Source organism: Cibotium barometz, chromosome 37 (genome assembly GCF_041138505.1).
Source record: "Cibotium barometz isolate CiBa-2024 chromosome 37, ASM4113850v1, whole genome shotgun sequence".
NCBI classification, from domain to species: Eukaryota; Viridiplantae; Streptophyta; class Polypodiopsida; order Cyatheales; family Cibotiaceae; genus Cibotium; species Cibotium barometz.
Window position 1 is genome coordinate 36,111,250 of NC_141082.1, and position 21,337 is coordinate 36,132,586.

The 21,337-nt window shown below is 46.7% G+C and overlaps 1 protein-coding gene across 9 annotated transcripts in view; it reads right to left on the reverse strand.

The window, feature by feature from the left end:
- The window catches only part of LOC147617231 (uncharacterized), a 258,130-nt gene that overhangs the window by 94,781 nt on the left and 142,012 nt on the right, over window positions 1-21,337 (reverse strand). For all 9 annotated transcript variants that reach the window (XM_086776855.1, XM_086776859.1, XM_086776858.1 and 6 more), the window contains 5 exons: window positions 9,959-10,129; window positions 9,557-9,793; window positions 9,093-9,191; window positions 8,853-8,960; window positions 8,297-8,440 (listed from right to left, as the gene is read on the reverse strand). In XM_086776855.1, coding sequence (XP_086632981.1) covers window positions 8,297-8,440; window positions 8,853-8,960; window positions 9,093-9,191; window positions 9,557-9,793; window positions 9,959-10,129 — 759 coding nt within the window. The remainder of the gene's footprint in view (window positions 1-8,296; window positions 8,441-8,852; window positions 8,961-9,092; window positions 9,192-9,556; window positions 9,794-9,958; window positions 10,130-21,337) is intronic.

Sequence of the window (21,337 nt, forward strand, 5' to 3'; positions counted from 1 at the left end):
AATGGTGGCCACACCGCGCCCAAGCCGCTAACCAACCTCCTACTGGCAACCAAGTACCAACCGCCAAACTCCTATGTGCCATCAGCCAAAGAAAGAGTGTGATCTTTCTAGGCCGAAAGCTGTCCCAAAGCCTCTTCCAGAAATCCGAAAGGAAATGCTATGATAGGCCCTATGACTACCAATGTGCTGCTGCTGCCAGTGTGCCATCTATGTCAGGCATCTAGATCTTGTGGCCTAGATAAGGGCCCAAACCGCTCTCTCAAGAGACAATGGAACCTCCCTCGAATCTCATAATATACGGTGCACCTGCATATGAAGTGCTCTGACTCGATCCAGTCTATCTCCTGTATGGTCGGCTCCTCCTGCTCATATACAAATGCCTACTCGCTCCGAGTCCTTGTGTCAAAGTTGCCTAAAGAGAACTTCGCCCAAGCATGAGAACTCAATGATGTTTACATGGAGGGGATAAAACTGCTCTCCCTCCTCTAGAATAGCATATGAGGACTTCCTAGGTGGAAAGTAAAATGCTGCAAAGTGTATACATCTCTCCGGTACCCACCCACATAAAGCGTCCCTCTGTGTCCTTGCAAACTATGGTGATCATGGGCTATAGATGTGTCCTGAAAGTACCTGCTACTCCGCCAAACCCGCGTACCCCAACACATCCTCTCGGTAGGTAGATGCCCACTCATAGCCTGAAATGCATGGTGTCCCCCAATGTCAAACCATGGTGTCCCATTGCAGTTCCAAACTGCCAAATCTAGGCCTCTTGCACCTTGGGCATGTTCGCCTAGGTATATCTTCTCCCCTCGAAGAGCTATCCATGTGTCCATGAAGGCCTCTTGGCTAGCAAGGTCCAAGAATTTCAGGATGAAGGGGCGCTCCCATGAGGTGTCTTGTCCACACGCCATGTGTCCACATAGGGAGTCCCTTCCACTTTGAATTTCTTGCATAGGGCTAGAGCGTCTACCTTGGGGGATTCCCCCTTCTTTAGTCCTATCACCCTCACATGAGGAGCAGGAACCTTCCTCCTCTTCTCCTTTTCCAAGGTATCATGTATGATGGGGGTGGATGTGGGGTGTTTTCTCACCACTTCTATCCATTCTTTCTTCTTTGTGGCCACTAAACCTTCATGCAGTTTGTTTTTTAGGCTTTCAACCTTCGAGGCAAGGGAGGGATTAATTTTCCCTTCTTCTTTCATCTATGCTTTGCATACATGTAGATCCTCCTTGAGGTCTTCAACTTGTGCTTTCCATTTTCCCACTTTGGTCACATGCGATTCCTTGAGCTCTTTAATTTCCCCATCCTGTGTATCTTCCTGGCATATCAGGATGTCCCTGATAACTTTCAGCCCATCTGTTGCCCATCTGCCTAGGGTGCGCTTCTCTGGCTTCTCCGAGCTTGCGAGCACGTGTTTCTCCATCCTGTTGCAATGATTGCATTCAGTAATGCAGGGCCTCCCATTTCCGGGATCTCTTCATCTTGGTGGAAGAGAGAGAGACATGTATAAGCATCTACTAAAGACCCAATGAGCCTATAAGACCAAAATGATAAAATATAATGTCCATGGCATATCTCATCATGGAACATAAAATAAAATGAGAGTAGAACAAAACAAAACTATCTCACTAGAGTAATACAAAACTCTCCATGGAAATCTCATCATGGAATACTAGCAACAAGGAACATGAAACATGAGAAGAGCATCAGTCCCCCAATAGATGGTATAACACTCTCTGAAATATCCAGCATGCAGCTAATGCGTATGGTGGGCGAGAGATCTCCCTCCACTATGTCATGTGGAAAGGTAGCACAATGGCGATGGAGCATGTCCTAGATCTGAAGCTAATGATCCAATCGTGGCTGATGTCCGGAGGGTGGGGGCACCAAGCAGACTGGAATGTCAAAGCCTAGTTTTCGAGGTAACTCCTCTCTTGCACGGTGGGTCTACAACAACGCAAGGTGGGTCCAGGACTCTAGGAGATCCAGTGATGGGTGTCCTCCTCCTAGTTCTGAAAGAAACTGGTGATGTATAACTAGCATAGTCACAAGAAGCGTTTCGAGCTTTTTTAGCTATTGTTTCAAAAGGTTTCGTCTCTCGGCTAAGAAACTGCCAAGTTTCGAAAAATCAATAATTTCATATAGTATAAATACTTAAAGAACTTATAGTAGCCATCTAAAAACAGATTGTAATGATGAAAAGATGGTGTCTTCTCACACATCTCGAGGAACCATCCTTATTTTGGTGAGGCATTACGAGAGAGAGAGAGAGAGAGAGAGAGAGAGAGAGAGAGAGAGCAAGAGAGAGAGAAATGAAATGAAATGAAATGTTATATTAACGTCTTCAAAAGGCCATAATGACCTATGGGACCAAAAAGTTACATCATGGTGGATCTGATACAATGTCTGGATAAAAAACCAGAAAATTAAAAATAAGGATGATACTACTGGCACCTGGAAAATGAAACTGGAACTGGAAGGTAAACAGAAACCCTTATAGGGTGTGAATATAGTGAGGGGGGGGGGGGGGGGGGGGGGGGGGTACGCTATGGAGGTGAGTGGAGTACAGTGAGGGGATACAATATCATGTGGGACGGGGGGGTACACTATGGAGGTGCCTCCATCTCATAATATGTGCCGCATCGGACGCTGGCGGATCTCCTCAATATCCTCTGTGGTCAGCACCCTGACTGGGTGTCCCGCATGTCTCGCAAGAATAATCCGAATCCGCCGCTGCAACCTCCGTCTATGTTGGGATGCCCTCCTCCGTAGTCGTGGGCATCTGGACCACCCAAGCTCAATCGCACGATCAATCAGTGTACCGCTGGTGTGGGCGGTATTTTTCGGATATGCGGATCAGATTCCCTTGGCTGGATCGTAATTTTACAAGGTGTTTGCACAACCTCACTTCCGTCAATCATTGCGTCAACTTCTCAAATTACACCATGGTTGCAGAGAGAGCTTGCAAGTTGTGAGAGCTATGTGCGAGAGAAAACGGAGAGCGAGAAAGCAGAGAACTTTGTGAAAGCACTTGGTGAGAATGAGAAACGTGTTTATGTAAGTTCCCTCCCTGAAAAAGTTCACGACAATGGACAAAAAATTGAGGTATGGATTCATGAATCATGGATTCAAGGAGCACAAATCAAGGTGATACATGGCAGCTAAGAGAAATAGAGTGCATGCCACCCCACGATTCAATACTAATTACCCAATGGCTTTACACATTACCCAATGCTCTCCCTTTGAGGGTTCTTGAATATAAGATTTGATAATGGTTTCACAAAAAAAAACAAGTAACAATGAAAGAGAGGTAGGCATGGTCAGCTTCAAGAGGGGTGGTGGATAGAGAAGACAGAAAGGTGGTGTGCCAAAGCGGAAGATCCCATCAAGTATTCCATGGTGCTGATATCTCTTAAGGTAAGGAGGTGAGGGCATCGGAGGAGGGCCATCGGGACAACCTGTTATAGATAACACAACATCGACAGCTCCTAGCTCTAGGAAACGTCTCCCATGTACCATGACCTCCTCGCGGTCCTTGGATGATCTCTATAACCCCATGTCAGTGATGTCCAACTCCTGTAGTTTGATAGGGTCATCCACATCAAGTAGCGGCACCCGGCCACTCCCTGTTCTTGCGTTGAAGTCCCCGAGAAGAACCACCTGCAGCTTGCAGCTGTGAGAACTCCATAATATCCCCAAGTTGAGAGAGAAAGATAGAAAATTATATTCACGCCTTCAAAAGACCCAAAGGGTCTATGAAACCAAAATAATGTATACTAGTGTCCATGAAATCTCCTCATTGATGAAATAAGAAAAAGCAACAGTGAGCTAAAACTGAAAATTGAAAGCTGAGATCTCAAACTCTGAGATTATACAAGACGAAAAATCTAGATCCTACTATGCCAAGTGAGAGAAAAGACAGAAAGAAAGAAAGTTGTATTAACATCTTCAAAAGGCCAAAATGACCTATGAGACCAAAATGTTACATCATGTCCATGGAATACATCATCATGGTACTGAAAGTAAAACTAAAAGAAAATATACGTGAAAAAAACAAAGAGTCTCAAGCTCTGACATCAGCCAAGAATATCTCGCATAAGGTGCTGCAACATGGTATCCAGTGTACTGAGGCTGAGAGAAAGAAAGAAAGAAAGTTGTATTAACGTCTTCAAAAGGCCAAAATGACCTATGAGACCAAAAGGTTACATCATATCCATGAGGTACATAATCCTGGGTACAAAAGAGTAATAAAGAAAGATAACAAAAATCTAGAACTTTAACATCTGATCTAGGTACATGAGCAGAGAGCTCTCATATCACCCTAATACATCCCTCATGGGCCGCTGTGACATGGTGCTCAAGGTGGTAAAACTGAGCTGGCACGAGAAGGTCCTACGATGATGGGAGATGATGGCCCGGATCTTCCTGTGGTGGCGTGGCCGTGGGCGAGGGCCATGGGGTCTGGGGCGTCGAGCTCTACATAACTCAGTGGTGGCTCTGTCGAGTGTCACATCTCTCGGCCGAGCTCCTACACTAGCTTGTGGTCTGGGTATGATGGGTGGATCGGCCCTGGAAAGAAAGAAAGATTTTATTAATGTCTTCTAAAGGCCTATGAGACAAAACCTATGTACATCATCATGATGTCTCAATGGACATCAAATGGATACAAAAGAAAAAAAAAGTACAAAGTACTGTATAATGTGGACATAAATCTCATACAGGGATCTGGTTAACTACTATGGGGTGGGTGGCAAAGAGGGGGGGTAAATACATCCAATAAAGCATCTAGCTCCAACCGGTGCCAATGACTAGGTGTAGGATGTCATACATCGGGTTAGGGGCAAGATATCTCCCAATCTGGGGTCTGTCCTCTCTGCTATGTCTCCTCAAGATCTCATCACTCTGTGTCTGGTGGAGACCTAGGGGGCAAGGGCCAGGTGGGCGGGGGCGTCTCCTAGATCGTAGCTCTCTTGCTCGGGCTGATGTCACTCCTCTGGTAGTATAGTGCGTCTCCGAGTGACCCGGGTTTGGACCGAAGGAGCTGTGGAGGATGTCCCACCACTGAGTGGCTGGAAGAAGGTAGTGATCCGTGTCTGAGATGTAGTATCCCTCTACTATGGGAGCTTCTTTAATAGCCGCTCTCTATGATGTCGTAACTCCATCACAAATCCCCCCAAGCATCTCTAATGATGAAACTGCTCAACTCTGCTGAGTGGACCAAATCCCTCCCTCAAGAGACAGTGGTATCTCCTCCGAATCTCATAGTATACTGGGCAATGACAAACATAATGCTCCTCTGTCTCCACCTCTATGTGGCACAATCTGCAGATACGTGTCTCCCTCAGGGCTCCTGTAGCTCTCCCTGCCTCTATCTCTAGAGTGTGTGACGATACCCAAAGCTGCCCAATAGTAGTGCGCATTGCATAAGACATATATACATCCATGTAACCCGGTCTCTGCACAAACCCATCCTCTGTGAGTTGTAATAAGAAATGATCGTGGTAGTGATGCCTCTTCACAGGAAGAGGCTGTGGAGGATCAATCCATGTATGACGTGTGTATAGCTGTATCAAATCCCGATGTATCAATCGGTTCCTCTCCACACAGGAGAGTCTCATAGTCTCATGGTCCTTATCATACTGAAACAGAGGGAGTCTATCCATACTCATCCCATGTAGTGAAAACCACTGTAAAACCTTTGCATACCATGACTGTCGCCCTGATGCTGCTACTCGTCCCCATGACTCTAGGGCCTGTCTCGGTAATCTATCTGGGGGCATGTGCCTAACCCATTGAATAAATGTCAGTCTGAAAGAGTGCCTCCACTTGCATGGGCCAAGATGCAAACTCTGCCAAAACTATCTCATCTGGCGTCGAGGTTTTACTATGAATCGTCCGTGAGAACATAAGTATTTGTGGCCGCTCTAAACCTCGCCAGCCGCTCACTGATAGTCCTAGAGCCCAGATAGGGGATGCATACATCAAGGCTAGTGTGACCATGGTATCAAAAAGCCATCCCTTTGTACGGGGTTCTTGAAAATGCGCCTAGTGACATTGCCTCTCAAGTAAAGCTAAAGCTGCATACCCTCTGACTACCGTGTCCTGAACTGCCTGTCTCATGGAGAACCTCCCCGCCAGGCTAGTAAAGGTGACACCCAAATATACATACGAAGTCACTACATCCACACGTCTGTCCTGGTGTATGATATGGGTGGTCTCTCTCCCCTGCTTCATGGTATTGAAAATCATAACCTTGGTTTTACTAAATTGACCGTCAGGCCCCTCTGATTACAAAACTCTCCCAAGGCATTCATGTGCCGTTGTAACCCCTGCTGTGTATCCGAGACAAGTACTATATCGTCTGTCTAAAGCATCAATGCTACATATAGATCTGCCAAAGATGATCAACTCCCCCCCCCCCTCTGTCCACAAAATCTGCTAGCTCATCAATGTATAATCCAAACAGGTGGGAGATAATGGACATCCTTGCTTAACACCAATAGTGCTAGCAATCTCCTCTGATAATCCACCCAAGCATCACACACGACCCAGAACTCTCTCATACAAAGCAATAATCCCCCATATCATCTCTGATGGTACCCAAGGTGTCTCCAATCTCTGCATAAGTCTATCGGGCGAGGCACTGTCTCAAATGCCTTGTGGAAATCCACAAAGCAGCAATATAATCTACGTCTTTGTGCCGTCGCCTCATCTATGAGGCTCCAAAGTGTGAAGATATGATCAAGAGTGGAGTGGTTTCGGCGGAAACCAGCCTACCCAGTAGCTCTAAATCTAGAGATCTCTGCCAATTTACTAAGCTCATCCTCAATGACCGAGCCATAAAGTTTACTGAGAAAGAAAGAAAGATATAATAAGCATCTACTAAAGACTCAATGGGCCTATGAGACCAAAGTAAAACAATAATGTCCATGGCATATCTCATCATGGAATGGAAAATAAAACAGAAAGAAACATAAATATAGCTATCTCACTGGGCTGATACAAAACTGTCCATGGAAACTCATCATGGAATACTAAGAACATAAAAACATGGGAGCAACATCAGCTCCGAGTAGATGGTATACCACTCTCCAAAATGTCAAGCATGGGGCTGACGAGTATGGCCGAGAGGTCTCCCTCAGCTATATCACATGGAAAGGTAGCTTGATGGCAGTGGAGCATGTCCTGGATCTAGAGCTGATGAGGTGATTGTGGCCGACCGGGGAGGGGGGGGGGGGGGGGGGGGGGGGGGTCGAGGGCGTTGGGCACATTGGAGTGCAGAGGCTCAGTCCGGTAACTCCTCTCGGGCGAGGTAGGCCCAGAGTTACGAGTAGCTCGTGGAGGGTCCACAAGATCCACTATGTCGGTGTCCTCAACCTCCTGGGTCCGGAAGAAACTGGTGATGGTTGGTTGCCGAGGGAGGGGTGGGGTGGCTGGGGCCTGTGTCTCAAGAAGGTGTCCCTGTGTCTGCGGAGCTCAAGCAGGAAGAGGCCCAGGCAACGTTGGTCCTCGAAGTCGATGATCGCGGAGAGTGGACCGAATCCCTCACGAAATAGACAGTGAAACCTCCCGCGGATGTCAGTATATATTGGGCAGCGGCATATGTAATGCTCCTCCGTCTCAACCTCTGTGTGGCATAGTCGGCAAATCCTCTCCTCTCTGGGTGTCCGTATGAGCTTCCCGGCTTTGAAGATGCACTCAGCTCTACCTGTCTCCACTCAGAGGCGGTGGGAAGAAACCCGTAACTAGCCAATCGCAATCCGCATGGCATGGGACATGTGAACACTCAAGTAGCCCGGCTGTTGGATGAATCCATCCTCAATAGTGAGTGTGAGGAAGTGGTCTTTGTAAAACTGCATCTTCGTGGGGAGCTCCGGGGGTGTGATCCATGTGCAATGTGTGTAGATGCTAAGAAGATCTGAGAGAGAGAGAGAGAGAGAGAGAGAGAGAGAAGAAACAAAGTTGTATTAATGTCTTCAAAAGGCCCGCGGGGGGGTGGGGAAATGTTCAACTCCCTGTCATGGAAAAAAAGGTGGGGTTGGACGAGCAAGTTTTCCCATCTGCCATCCCTGACTGCAGGTAAGCCCAAAACCACCAATGGGCAGGGAGGGTTGTGTAACCAACCTTACACGCAACACCTTGGCCGAAGAAATAGAGAGAAAATGTACCTTTCTCTTATCTGCACTCTTCATCACTTTCTCCAGTAATGTTTTTAAGGTCGAATAGCATTGTTCTATCGTGAAAACTATGTGCATGCATCTCCTAGATAACTGTTACATTGGAAGACATGACGTACCGTGGTGATCAACTTGGGTTTCAACTCTGTGAGCTCTTGTTGCATCACAGCCACCTGCTCAGCACTAGAGCTTAGTTTATCCAGGCCCACTTCATAACCCCGTTTTTGCTTGAGCTTTTCGTCCTGCTTTGCAATTAGAAGTGCCTACATCAAGAATACGGTGTCAATAAATAACACACCACATCTTTTCCGCATATGAAAAACCATCTATGCATATCTCGTTTCAAAAGTAATCAAGAATCTAAAACCCAGCATCCTTATCAACCTGGCAAGGTGTGATTCATAGGAAGCCTTAATAGGAGACGGTGACATCATGGACCATCTCACAAGCCTAAAGTCAATGCATGACCAAGGTGTCTTTATGGTTGGATAAACCATAAATGAATGCCTTAGAGAAAATTTTTGCATAAGCAAGGTGTCCTCATGGTTGGATAAAACCATAAAAAATTCCCTTACAGAAGCTTGAAGGACCGAGACGTGCTCACGGTTGGAACCGCAAAAAAAGATGCCTTGGAGAAAAATCCTGTAAAAGGTTAGTCTCTAAACACATGATAACCTGGAATGTTGATAGAAGCTCCAGGTATGATGTGGGCGTCACATAGTTGTATCGTCCCATCTTCAGTTTCAGCTCATGAGAATAAAAATGAACTCTTTCATGAAAGGCCTACGAAGAAGACAAAAAAAAAGTCAGATTAATGTCGGTTACCAAGTGGATCATAGAGAGCAAAAGTGTTTTTCTCTTGTTGACTCTGATAAATTTTCATAAAACCACAAGGTTATAGAGCTGTTATTTTACCTTACATATACGCACAATACTCATTCGTATACGGTCTTCCAATGGAATCTCTTTCAAAAACTTGTAGGCAACAGCCTCTAAAGCATCTTCTGGCCATTCCTGTGTTCAAATATAAAAAGTTGTTATGTATGTATTTATGTAATATGTACGTATTGTTTGTGTACTATATAGATTATTGTATTGTATGTATATGTATGGATGTATGTATGTATGTATGTATGTATTGTGTGTGTTTATGTATTATATCTATGCATCATGTACACGTGTGTTCTATGTATGTATGCATTTTATGTGTTCTATGTATGTATGCATTTTATGTGTGCTGGTTGTAATTATGAATGGCACATATGTATGTATGTATGTATACCTGTATGGATGTTTACTTGACCACATTTACAAGGATTCTAATTGAAAGGATTAAAACTAGTAGCTTATTGAAATTGTTTTTTTGTGATGATGACTACCTGGAACCAATCTATGGTGCAACAATTGACCAGTGATGGAAATTGCCGTATTCTGTCTTTAAATGCTTGCCCCACTGGACTCATACAAAAAATAACATGAAGATTCTGTTTACATTGATTTATGAAATGTCTCCAGCTTTCTACTGGGGTATTAAGCTCTACTCCATTCTTTTTCGCCTTCTCTTTCACAGCTTCTTGAATAGTTGCCTTCTCATCACCAGGAAAAATGTTTGGAACCTGTCACCGAATTTATTTGCTAATACTTGAGACACCACACACGTGCACGCACATGCACACACACACACACACACACACAACGGTTCTACACATCAATTGTTAGGAAGTAGTTATGATGAGTGTTTGCTACTTGCTAATAACAGTCTGAGTCATTATGCTGTGTACCTCTCCAGAGTTAAGCAGATTATTGATATCTTCAACAAAACCTTCATCCTTGATTTGTGTATCACTGAAGAGAAATATATTTGGTAGCCCTGGATCAGCACCCGATTTGCTTAGCATACTTTTCAAATCTTCTCTCCATTCAACCATGGTGTAACTTCGGCTAATCTCGACCTGGGTACAGAAGAAGGCTGGTTCTCAGTATTCCCTTGTGGTCTGCTTTTGGGTACGATTTAAAATAATAACAGTACCCTATACCTCATTGTAAGTTCTGAACAATACACCACCATATACCATTTGCAGTCATCTATAGGAGTAAAGCATAGGTTTTGTGCTTAAAATTGTACATGCAAAAAAAATCTAGTGTGAGATATGATAGTAAGTTTTCAAGCGCTGGCCCCCACTGTGGTCCTTGGGTCATCCCCATTGCTTGCACGTTCATATCCACCCACCCTTACCCCTCTTTACCCTTTCCTTACTATGGCCCAGCTCCCCCCACCATCATCACTCTGAAATACTTCGTTGTTGTGCTTTGGATTCAAGCCTCACTGTCATGCAAAAGAAATGGTAACAGTATTTCTCGCTCATAATAACCTTCTTCAGCCTCTTTACACAACTTATCCTTGCCCATGTCTGCTATACCACTTGCAGGGACACTTCCCCATAATAAAACTCAAGAACATTTACTTCTAGTCAACCCTTTTAAGCAGGTTTCGGGAAAAGATAGGTTCGACCTAGCCTAGAACTTGTTCAACTTTAGGAAAAACCTTCTCAAAATTATGGGAGAAGGAAAAAAACCTCTTCAAAAATTTCAAGATTTAGTAATATTTTGGAGAAAATATAAAGAAAATGCCTACTCAAAATGATAATTTCCTCCTCAGCCATGGCCAAATAGGATTCATGTAAAGGTTCAGTAAAAAGAGTTTCCCGAACACTGCTTTTAATGTTCTCTTACAATAGTGCATCTTCAACCAGCCAAACTGTTCTTAATGAAATGGCAAGAATAAATATCTCTCTATACCTGGCCCAAGCCTAGCACAACATGTGTTACTTCTAGAAGCACTTGCCACCTAATGTATGGGCATTCCAGTGGGCTGCATCGCACGTGACGACCTTGAAGCCCCAAAAAAGGTCCAAAGAGCAATATGAATACTGTACCCAGTCCCCCCCTCCCCTCTCGCTTTTCTACTCCAGCCCACCTCTTCCTCTGGTTCGCCTCCCTCCTCCTCTTGCCAATCTCTTCCCGCAGCTTCGTCCTCTTACTGCCCTTCCTCCTGCCTGCAGTCTTCAGTACGGAATACATTCATCGGGTTCAAGTCGGCCTTCCATCTTTGAGGACACTTAGAAAGGAAGATGGAGCAGAGCCAGAGGTCAACGGGGAAGACGCTATGGTTAGGTATGCTTAGACAGTTCTTCTAATTGTTGCATATCTATGGAAAAAGAAAGACCTTTTTGTCGTGCTTGTGTACGTTGTTTGTTCCCTAGAAGTCCTTGTATGCGTGTGTTTGGGAGTGAAACCCTAGGCCTTGATAGTTTTTCTGGACGTGAGGTTTTGAGACTATCGGCTGTATCATACAGAGAGCTCATCGAGTTCAGCAGAAGGCTGAATCCTGTGCACGGGTTTATGCTTTTTGGCTCTACTGCACACTTTTGTTGTACATAGCTGTAAACAGCATTACCTTAGATGAGCAGACGACTGAGAGAAAGGGGGAAAACCCTAACGCATGTATGGATAAGGCATGACTATAGAAGGGTGCAGGAGAGGCTGTGAATTGTAGCTTGCTGGGCAAGCTTTCTGGCTGCCAGATGGCGCTGATTGCTTGACAGACACAGGCATGGAAGTCTGACTGCGTTTGATGTACAGCAGCGGAGGCTTTCACGTGTGTGTCTACGGGGCAAACAGTACGGCTGAATCTGGCTGCAGGCATGGGTGCACTACAGGGCTTATACACTATCCAAGAAAAGCAAGTATTTATGCTATTTTGGGTGTACTTTTTTAGCATTTGTATACTTGTCTTTTCTTCAAGTTTAAGGGTAAGAAGTGCTAGTCTTTTGAGTGTCTGTAGGCACATGTTTGTTGGAGGAAACTTGCTTTTTCTCGGACATGCTTAAATCGGCCCCTTGTGTATAAAAGGCTGGCTGTTGGTTGACCTTGTGAACATCCTTGTCTTGCAGAAAAATGTGCTCTTTCCTTCATAAGCTGAGTGAATCCCTACTACACCCTCTTCACAAGCTTTCTTTTTTTTTGCCAAGAAAGAGACTTCTATTAAGTATGAAAAAGGCATACAACAATCATGGCTATAAGCCGGAATAGAATAGAATCACCCCAATATGTAAGGTGATCTCAACCACTGAGGAGCATCATGGTGCCATGAAAGACCAGTGGGACTAGAGGAAAAGAAAATGCCATGGTCCCACTCCCGCATAAACACAACGCGCTTTGCTTGCGCGGAATGAGAGGACCCCTGAATACGAGCCTAAGTAGCCATGAGAGTATGGATGATATTACCCCATATAGTGCTAATGCACTGAGACTCAAAAATCAGGATGCCCTCAATAGACTCCATGCATCTAGCTCTCCTGTTATAATACTAGCAACAATCTCCCAACTGGTGTCAATCCTCTATCTTGGGGGTGTATAATGTGAGTGAGGGACATCCTACAACAAACCATGCTGGGCAATACCTCTACAAATTAAAATAGTAATGTCTGTATCATTGCCCTCATAGAAAAGCAACGGACCAGACTGGGAAAGGCAAGCAACTGCCCCCAAAGTAACATACATGGCACAGCCACTCAATTTGCCGATAAGTTAGGCTATAGAACCCCAAATGCGTTGTGGAGTGCTACATCCCCATAATTAATGTTGCACAGTCTCAGAATTTGCTGCACATCTCGGGAAAATAGGTGCTACACCAAAAACGGATCTCCATTGATTGGTAGAGAGACCACCATGTAAAAAAAACAAAAAGAAACAAGAGATTTGGCTCCTTCTGTATGAATGCCAAAGCCTATGCCAATATCTACTCTGTATCTCTAGAGAGATATCAAAACTCTCCCAATGAGGCCTGAGAGTAGCGATCCTATGCATCTAAAAAGCCTGGCATTCCAGACGTGATGGGATTGGAGACATCAATCCACTCCCACTCACCTGGATCCCACTGAATATATCTGATAGGACTGCCACCATACACCCACAAACACCAAGAGCCATGAGTCACTATCTCAGAAGAAGGATCAATAAGCTGGTGCTTCCCCGAACGACCAACAATCCTCACTGGACTAAAGTCTAAGCCTGGCATCAGGAATGATCCCCTCCATGCTACATCTCCTCAATCTCCATCCAGGCATGATAGAATAGATGATACAATCTGTAGCCTCCTCGCCCGGGAGAGAAATGACCTGTAGAGGTACGCCTATCCTAGAAAAAATGCCTAGCGATCTCAGATGATAATCTCCATGAAAGGTCCCAGAGGACCACTCATGCGGTATAGCTGCATCAATCTGATCAATTCGTATGCGAGAGCCCCGAAGATGCTAAATGGATGCAACTCTTTGATCCACCGGAAGACTCTTAAAGGTCTTCCAAGCACAAACTGTATATGCACATCTCTCCCATCCTGACCACTGCATGTAGCGAGATGCACCAAGTGGCCAACTGGCCTCATCCCTAATGAATTGGTTCCACATAATAGGTTATCGGTCAGCCTCATCCAAAGACCTAGGAAGCCTCTGTCGCAAAAATGGTCTCATGCTTCTCCATGCTCTAACAATGGAGACAATAAAAGGGAAAGATGGTGCCCTGATATCTGTCTCCGTGAATTAAAACCATACACTGGGCAGCCAATTTCTCCCAAAACAGGGTGTACATATGGAAATTTGAGACAAGAAAAACTCCTTCCAAGGCTTACTGCTTGGTAGGAAACCTCTAACCACAAGTTTGCAAAGCAACGCCCTGCACTAAACATCCGGATCAATAATATTCAGCCCCCCCTCTCATCTATGCTGAATAACTGTAAGCCAAGCTACCCTGGCACGTGTGTCTATGGTGCCGTCCAAACCCGAGCATAGAAAATTACGGATCAACCTCCGCAACTAACCAATGCATGCACGAGAGAAGAACCAACAAGAGGCAATAAACCAAACTCAGGCAAGTAATACCTGATTAGCCACCAATGGTCTGGAGGCTAATAAACTCCAACCCCAACTTAGCATCTCAAATATCTAGTAGTGCATCCTCTACTGATCCAAGTAAAACCAAGCTGTGACTCCAAGCAACTCTTGGCGAGTCACTAATCCAAAAACCAACAAATTTGTGCCAATTCATAAGGGCCCCTACTGCCAAACAAAACTCTTCCACTGCCACCTGGAAGGAACATAAACATGTGAGGCCTCCAACAACATGGTTGTGTCATCAGATAACTCAGAGTCGACCATCTCCTCCTAACTACGAATAGGCAACCTTAATCAAGAAATACTAGCAGTGGAACGGAGGAAGATGCTCATGGCCTCTGATATATAATAATGGGGCTAAAGGGCATCCCTATCGTACTGAGCGAGAGATCTGAAATTGGTCTCCTCTATCACCGCAAGCAAGCATACTACTGAGGGCATCACGATACATGCATGAAACTCCCCTGATCCATCTCTAAGAGGAACCCATATGGCTAAGAGTACCCTCAAGGAAGTCCCAATCCACTCTGTCTAGCCTTGTTAAAATCCAAAAGCAGAATGGCTAAAGGCTGATTACTCACTTTGGCCCATTCCACGGCCTCCCAAAATGACAAAATGTTATCAAAGATGCTCCTTCCGTGTAAGAATTCATTCTGAGTATCATGAATGACATCCTGCAAAATTGGCTACAATCTAATGCTCACTGCCTTAGCTAGAACCTTATACGCAATCCCAAGTAACGTGATAGGTCTCCACTGTCCAATCAAGCTCTTATCCCCACTCTTAGGCATAAGGAAGATAAGCCCCTCAGTGAGAGAAGAAGGCATAGAACATGTGTCCCACATCTTTTAGAAAGCCGATGTGATCTTTGCGCGGATCTCATCCTAAAAAGTAACAATAAAAACAGGGGAGAGACCGTCCTCCCCTGATGAGGCAAGGCATGACGAGCATTATTGAACTCTTGCATAGAAAAAGGGGCATGACGAGCATTATTGAACTCTTGCATAGAAAAAGGGGCATCCAGAATGGCGCACATCTCCTCAAAAATCAAATGTGGCACTGCATTCCAAACCTTCCTCTGTGCCCTGTGTCTCAAGTCAGAATGAGGCTCACTGCTAAGAAGCTGGCGATAGAAATCTGTGGCAATCTGTCTAACCATAAGAGGATCTGAATGAAGAGTGCCATGTGAATCTTGCAGCTCCCTGACACCATCTCTGGCATGAGATGTGCCGTGAGTAGCAAAGAAGTGTTTGTTGTATCTACCACCCATTTGGGTCCAAACCAATTCCTCGGCATGGTAGCAGTACTTCGCACCCTGCTCAAGAGAGTGATGAAGCTCTGCCCTAACACTACATAAAGAATCTACAACCCAGTGAGCATGAGGGTGTTTCTCGTACTCTCTGTGTAAGGCAGCCAGTCTACGTCTAATAGCCCTTTCTAAATCCAAGGCTTCTTGCCTCTTAGAAAGGGCACACATGTGATAAAAGTCACGGCAAAACCACAACTGAAACATGCATACAATGTAAGCTCAATAGGGCATCCCGTGATAGACTCAACCACGTATCCAACAGATAAAGATATAGAAAGAAAGAAAGAAAGAAAGAAAGATTTTATTAACGTCTTCCAAAAGACCGAACTCGGCCTATGAGACAAATCGGAGTACATGTATGGGGTATCCTCTGTCATCCCAACAAAATGAAAAAGTACTGAATAAAAAAGCTGAATTTGGGTGTGTAGGGGATGGAGCTCTATTACTAGGAGAATGCAAAGCTATATGCATGGAGTATACAATCATGATATGCAACCTAGCTAGCTCCATCCTGTACCATACTGGGGGTATAAAATGGTATACATCAGTGAAGGGGGTGTCCACAGCTCCCTGAAGAACATGCCTGGGTGTGCTCTGAAGCGAGCCAGTCGCTCCTCACCCTCTCTGTGAAACTGAGCTCTGATCTCTGTCATCTCTCTCTGGTATAGGCGTGGTGTCCGAAAGCCAGGTGTCCTCTGTCTCCTGCGGGCTCTAAGTGTCTCTGCTCTCTCGAGAGTAATTCCCTGCCGTGTAGGGGCTGGGAGGGGTATGGATCTCTGAAAAAATGTAGTAATCTGTGTCTGTCGCCCCCCCTCTGGAGCTGTCTGAGCCTGTAATAATGTCTCTCTGTGGCGCTGTATGTCTAGAATGTATCTCCCCAGTATGCGCTGGTCTGCTGCCTCAAAGATCTGGCGTAGGGAATGTGGCTCTCTGAATAAAATGGGATATCTCTCTCTGATGGCTGTATATGCTCTGCATCTGCATACATAATGCTCCTCACTCTCCACCTCCTCTCTGCACAATCTGCATACCCTCTCCTCTCGGGGGATCCGTGCTGCTCTGCCAGTCTCAATCTCCAATCGGTGTGATGAAACTCTGAGCTGACCAATAGCCACTCGGGAGCCGTGTGGTAAAAAGCCCTCCATGTATCTAGGCCTCTCTATAAATCCATCATCAGTGATACTCATGAAGTGATCTCTGTAGTATAGCATCTTCGGTGGAAGAGGCTGTGTAGGCGATATCCATGTCTCTCGTGTATAGAGCTGCCATAGATCCTGTCTCAATACTCTGTTCCTCTCACTATGAGAGAGACGGATATGTGGTGCATCCCTGTCATACTGGAATGGTGGTAGATGATCCATGTCTAGGCCATGCTGTGAGAACCAATGTGTGACCTGTGCATACCATGATCCTCTGTCTCCTGCCTCAGCCAACTGTCTAGATGCCTGAAAAGCTCTGTATGATAATCTGTCCTGTGGCATCTCTCTGAATCTGTCTAGCAGGCATATAGTCTGAAATATAGCCTCTACCATCATAGGAGGCGCAGCAAACTCTGCTCGGATAATGTCATGAGGTACTGACGGTTTGCTGCGTATCATGCGTGCCATCATGAGGGCCTGTGGTCTCTCTATCTGTGTCCACCAATGGGTAGCAAGGCCTGGCGCCCATACTGCTGCTCCATACATCAATGCCGGTGTGACTAATGTGTCAAATAGCCACCCCTTCGTCCGGGGCTCCTGAAAATGCGCCTGGTGGCACTGTCTCTCTAGCATAGCCAATGCTGCATATCCCCGTGTCAATCTAGCTCTGGCTGCTGAACCCATGGTAAAGCGTGTGGCTACTGCAGAGAAGGTAACCCCTAGGTACACGTATGATGTCACCACCTCCACCTGGCATCCTGCGAGAGTGAATGTCAGCTGACTCCTGCCCTGTCTCGATGTATGAAAGACCATAACCTTGGTTTTCCCAAGGTTCACAGTAAGACCCCTCTGTGTGCAGAAATCATGGAGTGCATGTAGATGCTGCTGTAGACCACCGGGGGACTCAGACACTAATACAATATCATCAGCATAGAGCATAATATGTACTGAGGTACCTGCTAAATCAACTCCATCTCCACCTCCCCGTGTAATGAAGTCAGCCACCTCATCAATGTATAACCCAAATAGCGTGGGGGAAAGTGGGCATCCTTGCTTCACACCAATGGTGCTAGCAATAGTCTCGGACATACCTCCTGGACATCTGACTCGCCCAAAAACCTGCTCATATAATGCATAGATGCCCCATGTCATATCTGCTGGTATGCCAAGAGACTGCAGGCGTTGAAAGAGCCTCTCTCGTGGTACTGTGTCAAATGCCTTGCGGAAATCCACAAAGCAGCAATAGAGCTTTCTCTTCCTCACTCTGGCCTGATCAATCATACATCTCAAAGTGAATACATGGTCAGTGGTAGAGAAAGCTCTCCTGAAGCCTGCCTGCCCTGATGAGCGTAAACCTGCTCGCTCAGCATATAAGCTAAGCTCCTGCTCCAGCACTGCACCATAGAGTTTGGCCAGCACGTGGCCAACCATAACCGTCCTGTAGTTGCTCGGATCGAGCATATCCCCTGTTTTGTGAATCGGCACAATGGTGTGCATCGTCCACTCCGCAGGCAAACCCTCTGCTAGTGCCCTGTTAAACAGGTGTGCAAGAAAAGGAGCTAAAGAATCTACTGCATATATGAGATGCTCACCCTGCAGGCCCATATGGTCGGCGGCCCGTCCATGCTGTAGGCGGCGGATAGCTTCCTGTACCATCGAGTGGGTAAAGAAGCTAGCTGTGGTAGGTCGAGGCTCTTGTGGCTGAGGTATAGGTGGCTGCTGTGGGGCATGGTATAGACCCTCTGCATATGTGTGCCATGTCTGTGGGTCTGCAATAGGTGTCGGGGTCCGGGGCTCTCTGAAGTGCCGCCATGAGACAGGGCTATCTCTACTCATGAAGAAATGAAAGATCTCTAGCTCCTGTATCTCTGCGAAGGCCCGCCTTTTGCGGCGAGTAAGTCTCCTCATCTCTCTCCTCGACTCCTGCTCTGTGATGGCTCCCAAGGCTCTCTGTATGCGGAGTCGTGAGTATAGGGCTCTGCACTCGTCATCATACCATCTGTTCTGGGGCATAGTCCCAGGTCTCGCAGGCTCTCCTGAGTGTACACGATGTGGGAAGCTCTGTAATGCAGCCGTGTGTAGGAGTGATGCGAGCTGGGCTGTAATGGTATCCATAGATGCCAGGGGATCCATGAGTAGGAGCCCATCCTCTACTCTGCCAGTGTATATGTCTGCCATGTCATGTGTGAAGTAGATGGTAGTGTGTGGCGTCGGTATGTGGGGGGCTGGTGATACTGGTGATCCGGCTAGTGAAAATGCCAACTATGTATGATCTGCCCCAATAGGACGAGGTGGAATGGAGAATGAGGTGACAAGCTGTGATGCCTCCAAAGACCCCATAATGTAGTCTACCACCGTGCCTCCGGTCCGTGTATGACCCCCATGTGGGAAGCATGTCAGCCCTCCTGATCCCGGCCACTGTAGCATCCCGTTATAAATAACGAGACGATGCCTGGCTCCCAACTCTAGTAAGTGGTCCCCATAATGTCCTCTGTCTGGTCCAGTGTCCTCTGATGCCCGACTAGCCCCTATCTCCTCTGGATCCACAGGGTGGAGGATCTCCATGTCATCATAGTCATACACCTCACACTGTCTGCTCTGTGTGTGGGCATTGAAGTCGCCCGTAAGAAATACTTCCCCTAGTGTAGAATAATGCATAATCTCCTCTGACAGACAAGTGTATGGCGAGGCTCCTATCTCCTCCTCCTGTGGCATGTCCTCTGTAATGACATAGGAGGATCCTGATGGAGAAAAGTAACATAGAGCTATGTATATAACCCTGTCCTGTGAGAGCTGTAAGCTGATCCACATGTATCTGGCCTCTGGATCCTGTGCTACCACTCTCAGTCTCCCCTGTAGCTCTCATCTGAATAGGACTGCTACTCCCCCCGACCCTCTCGAGGTACCCTGGCGTGTGGTCCTCCTGTATGCTGACTCCCACTGGAATCCCTCTACTCGAGGTAGCCCTCTCTCTGGGCTCTGATGTGTCTCTGTCAGAAGTATGATCTCTCTCCCCACCATAACATGCTCCAGTCGTCCAGGCTGCACCCATAGTGAACCATTACAGTTCCATACTGCTATGTGTATCTCTGTCAGTGGCCTGGTCTGTGTCCCATAGGCCCCAAACCGCTAATCCATGGGCCGGCCATCAATGATGACCCGACCATCTCGATAGAAGGCCTTCTTGCCTTCTCTCCTCGCGTGTAAGACTCGTGGCATGCAAGTTCTCCTATGCTCAAGCTGCATCCTCGTGAGATCATCATCCAAGAAAATAGGAGCTCCCTCTAAACCCCGTAGTATAACCCTCTTCCTCATGAAGGTGACCCTCTCCGTCTCTCCTGCAAACTGTAGGATGAGGGCTCGCTTGCGTGTTGAGTCTTTCCCGGCTCTCCATGCTTTGGTGAAGGGGAGAGGGTGCTCTTCCTTGTAGCCGAGCTTCATGCATAGAAGCTGTCCATCTTTCTCGGGAGTGGAGTCGGGTGTCTCGGCTATACCTGTGACTCGAATGTTGAGGCGGCGGGCATGCCTCATCTTCTCCTCCTCAATGGTGGTGTGAATGATTTGGTTTTCTTCCCTTTGAGTTTCCTCTCTCACTTCTTTACGGATGTTCTTCTTCACCACCTCGACCCATCCTGACTGCTTGGCTTCGAGCTTTCCCTCCATGTCCTTTGTGATCTCCTTGGAGATCTCTTCTTTGATGGCCGTGAGAGTGTTGTCATTGATCTCCCCTTCTTCCTTCTCAGCATTCTTGATGGCTACCATTTCCACTTTCAATGCACTCACCTCCTCCTTGAGTGCCGTGTTCTCTTGTTCGAGGTTCGTGACCCGTGCTTCGAGAGCTATGATGTGCTTGTGTAGTTTGTTTTCCACCTCATTGAGGTTGGAATCGGATGTCTTCTTGTTCTCCTTGATTAATGCCTTCATTGCCATCTCGAGGGCCTCGAGTTTCTCTTGGAGACTCGGGGCCATTCCTCCAAATCACTCTGCAGTCCTTCCCACAGGCAGGGAGGAGAGAGAGAGAGAGAGTTATGTTTCTGCCTTGGGGGCCTGAGCAGGGGTGGGTGTGGAAAGGGAGCCAGAAAATGCGAACTGGCGGGGGGCAGCAGAAGGGCGTAAATGGCGAACTGGGCAGCGGGGGCAGAAGAGCGAAAATGGCGAACTGGGCAGCGGGGCCAGAAAATGCGAACTGGCGGGGGGCAGCAGAAGGGCGTAAATGGCGAACTGGGCAGCGGGGGCAGAAGGGCGAAAATGGCGAACTGGGCAGCGGGGGCAGAGAATGCGAACTGGCGGGGGGCAGCAGAAGGGCGTAAATGGCGAACTGGGCAGCGGGGGCAGAAGGGCGAAAATGGCGAACTGGGCAGCGGGGGCAGAGAGGCGAAATGTGGGTGGGGAAAGGGGGCCAGAAAAAAGGGAATAGGGAACTTTGCACGGTACACCACACTGAGCGGGGAACAAGCCCCACCCCCTTTCAAGAATTTATTCAAGAACAATCCACGGGCATGCTAGCCAGGATCAATACACCCATGAATTCCAAAGGAAACCAAAATGTCGATGTAGTATATCCAAGTCGATGTCAATGTCGAGGTACGAGATCTTTGATGCAGAGCACACCACGGGGATGACCCATAGGAATCTCTCACCGGGCTAGTACTAGATCCAATATCCAAATCCAATGAATTCAACTCCAATGAATCCAAATCCAAATCCAAGTCCAAGTCTAAATCCAAGTCCAAGTCCAAGTCCGTAGTTTGAACTTTGTAC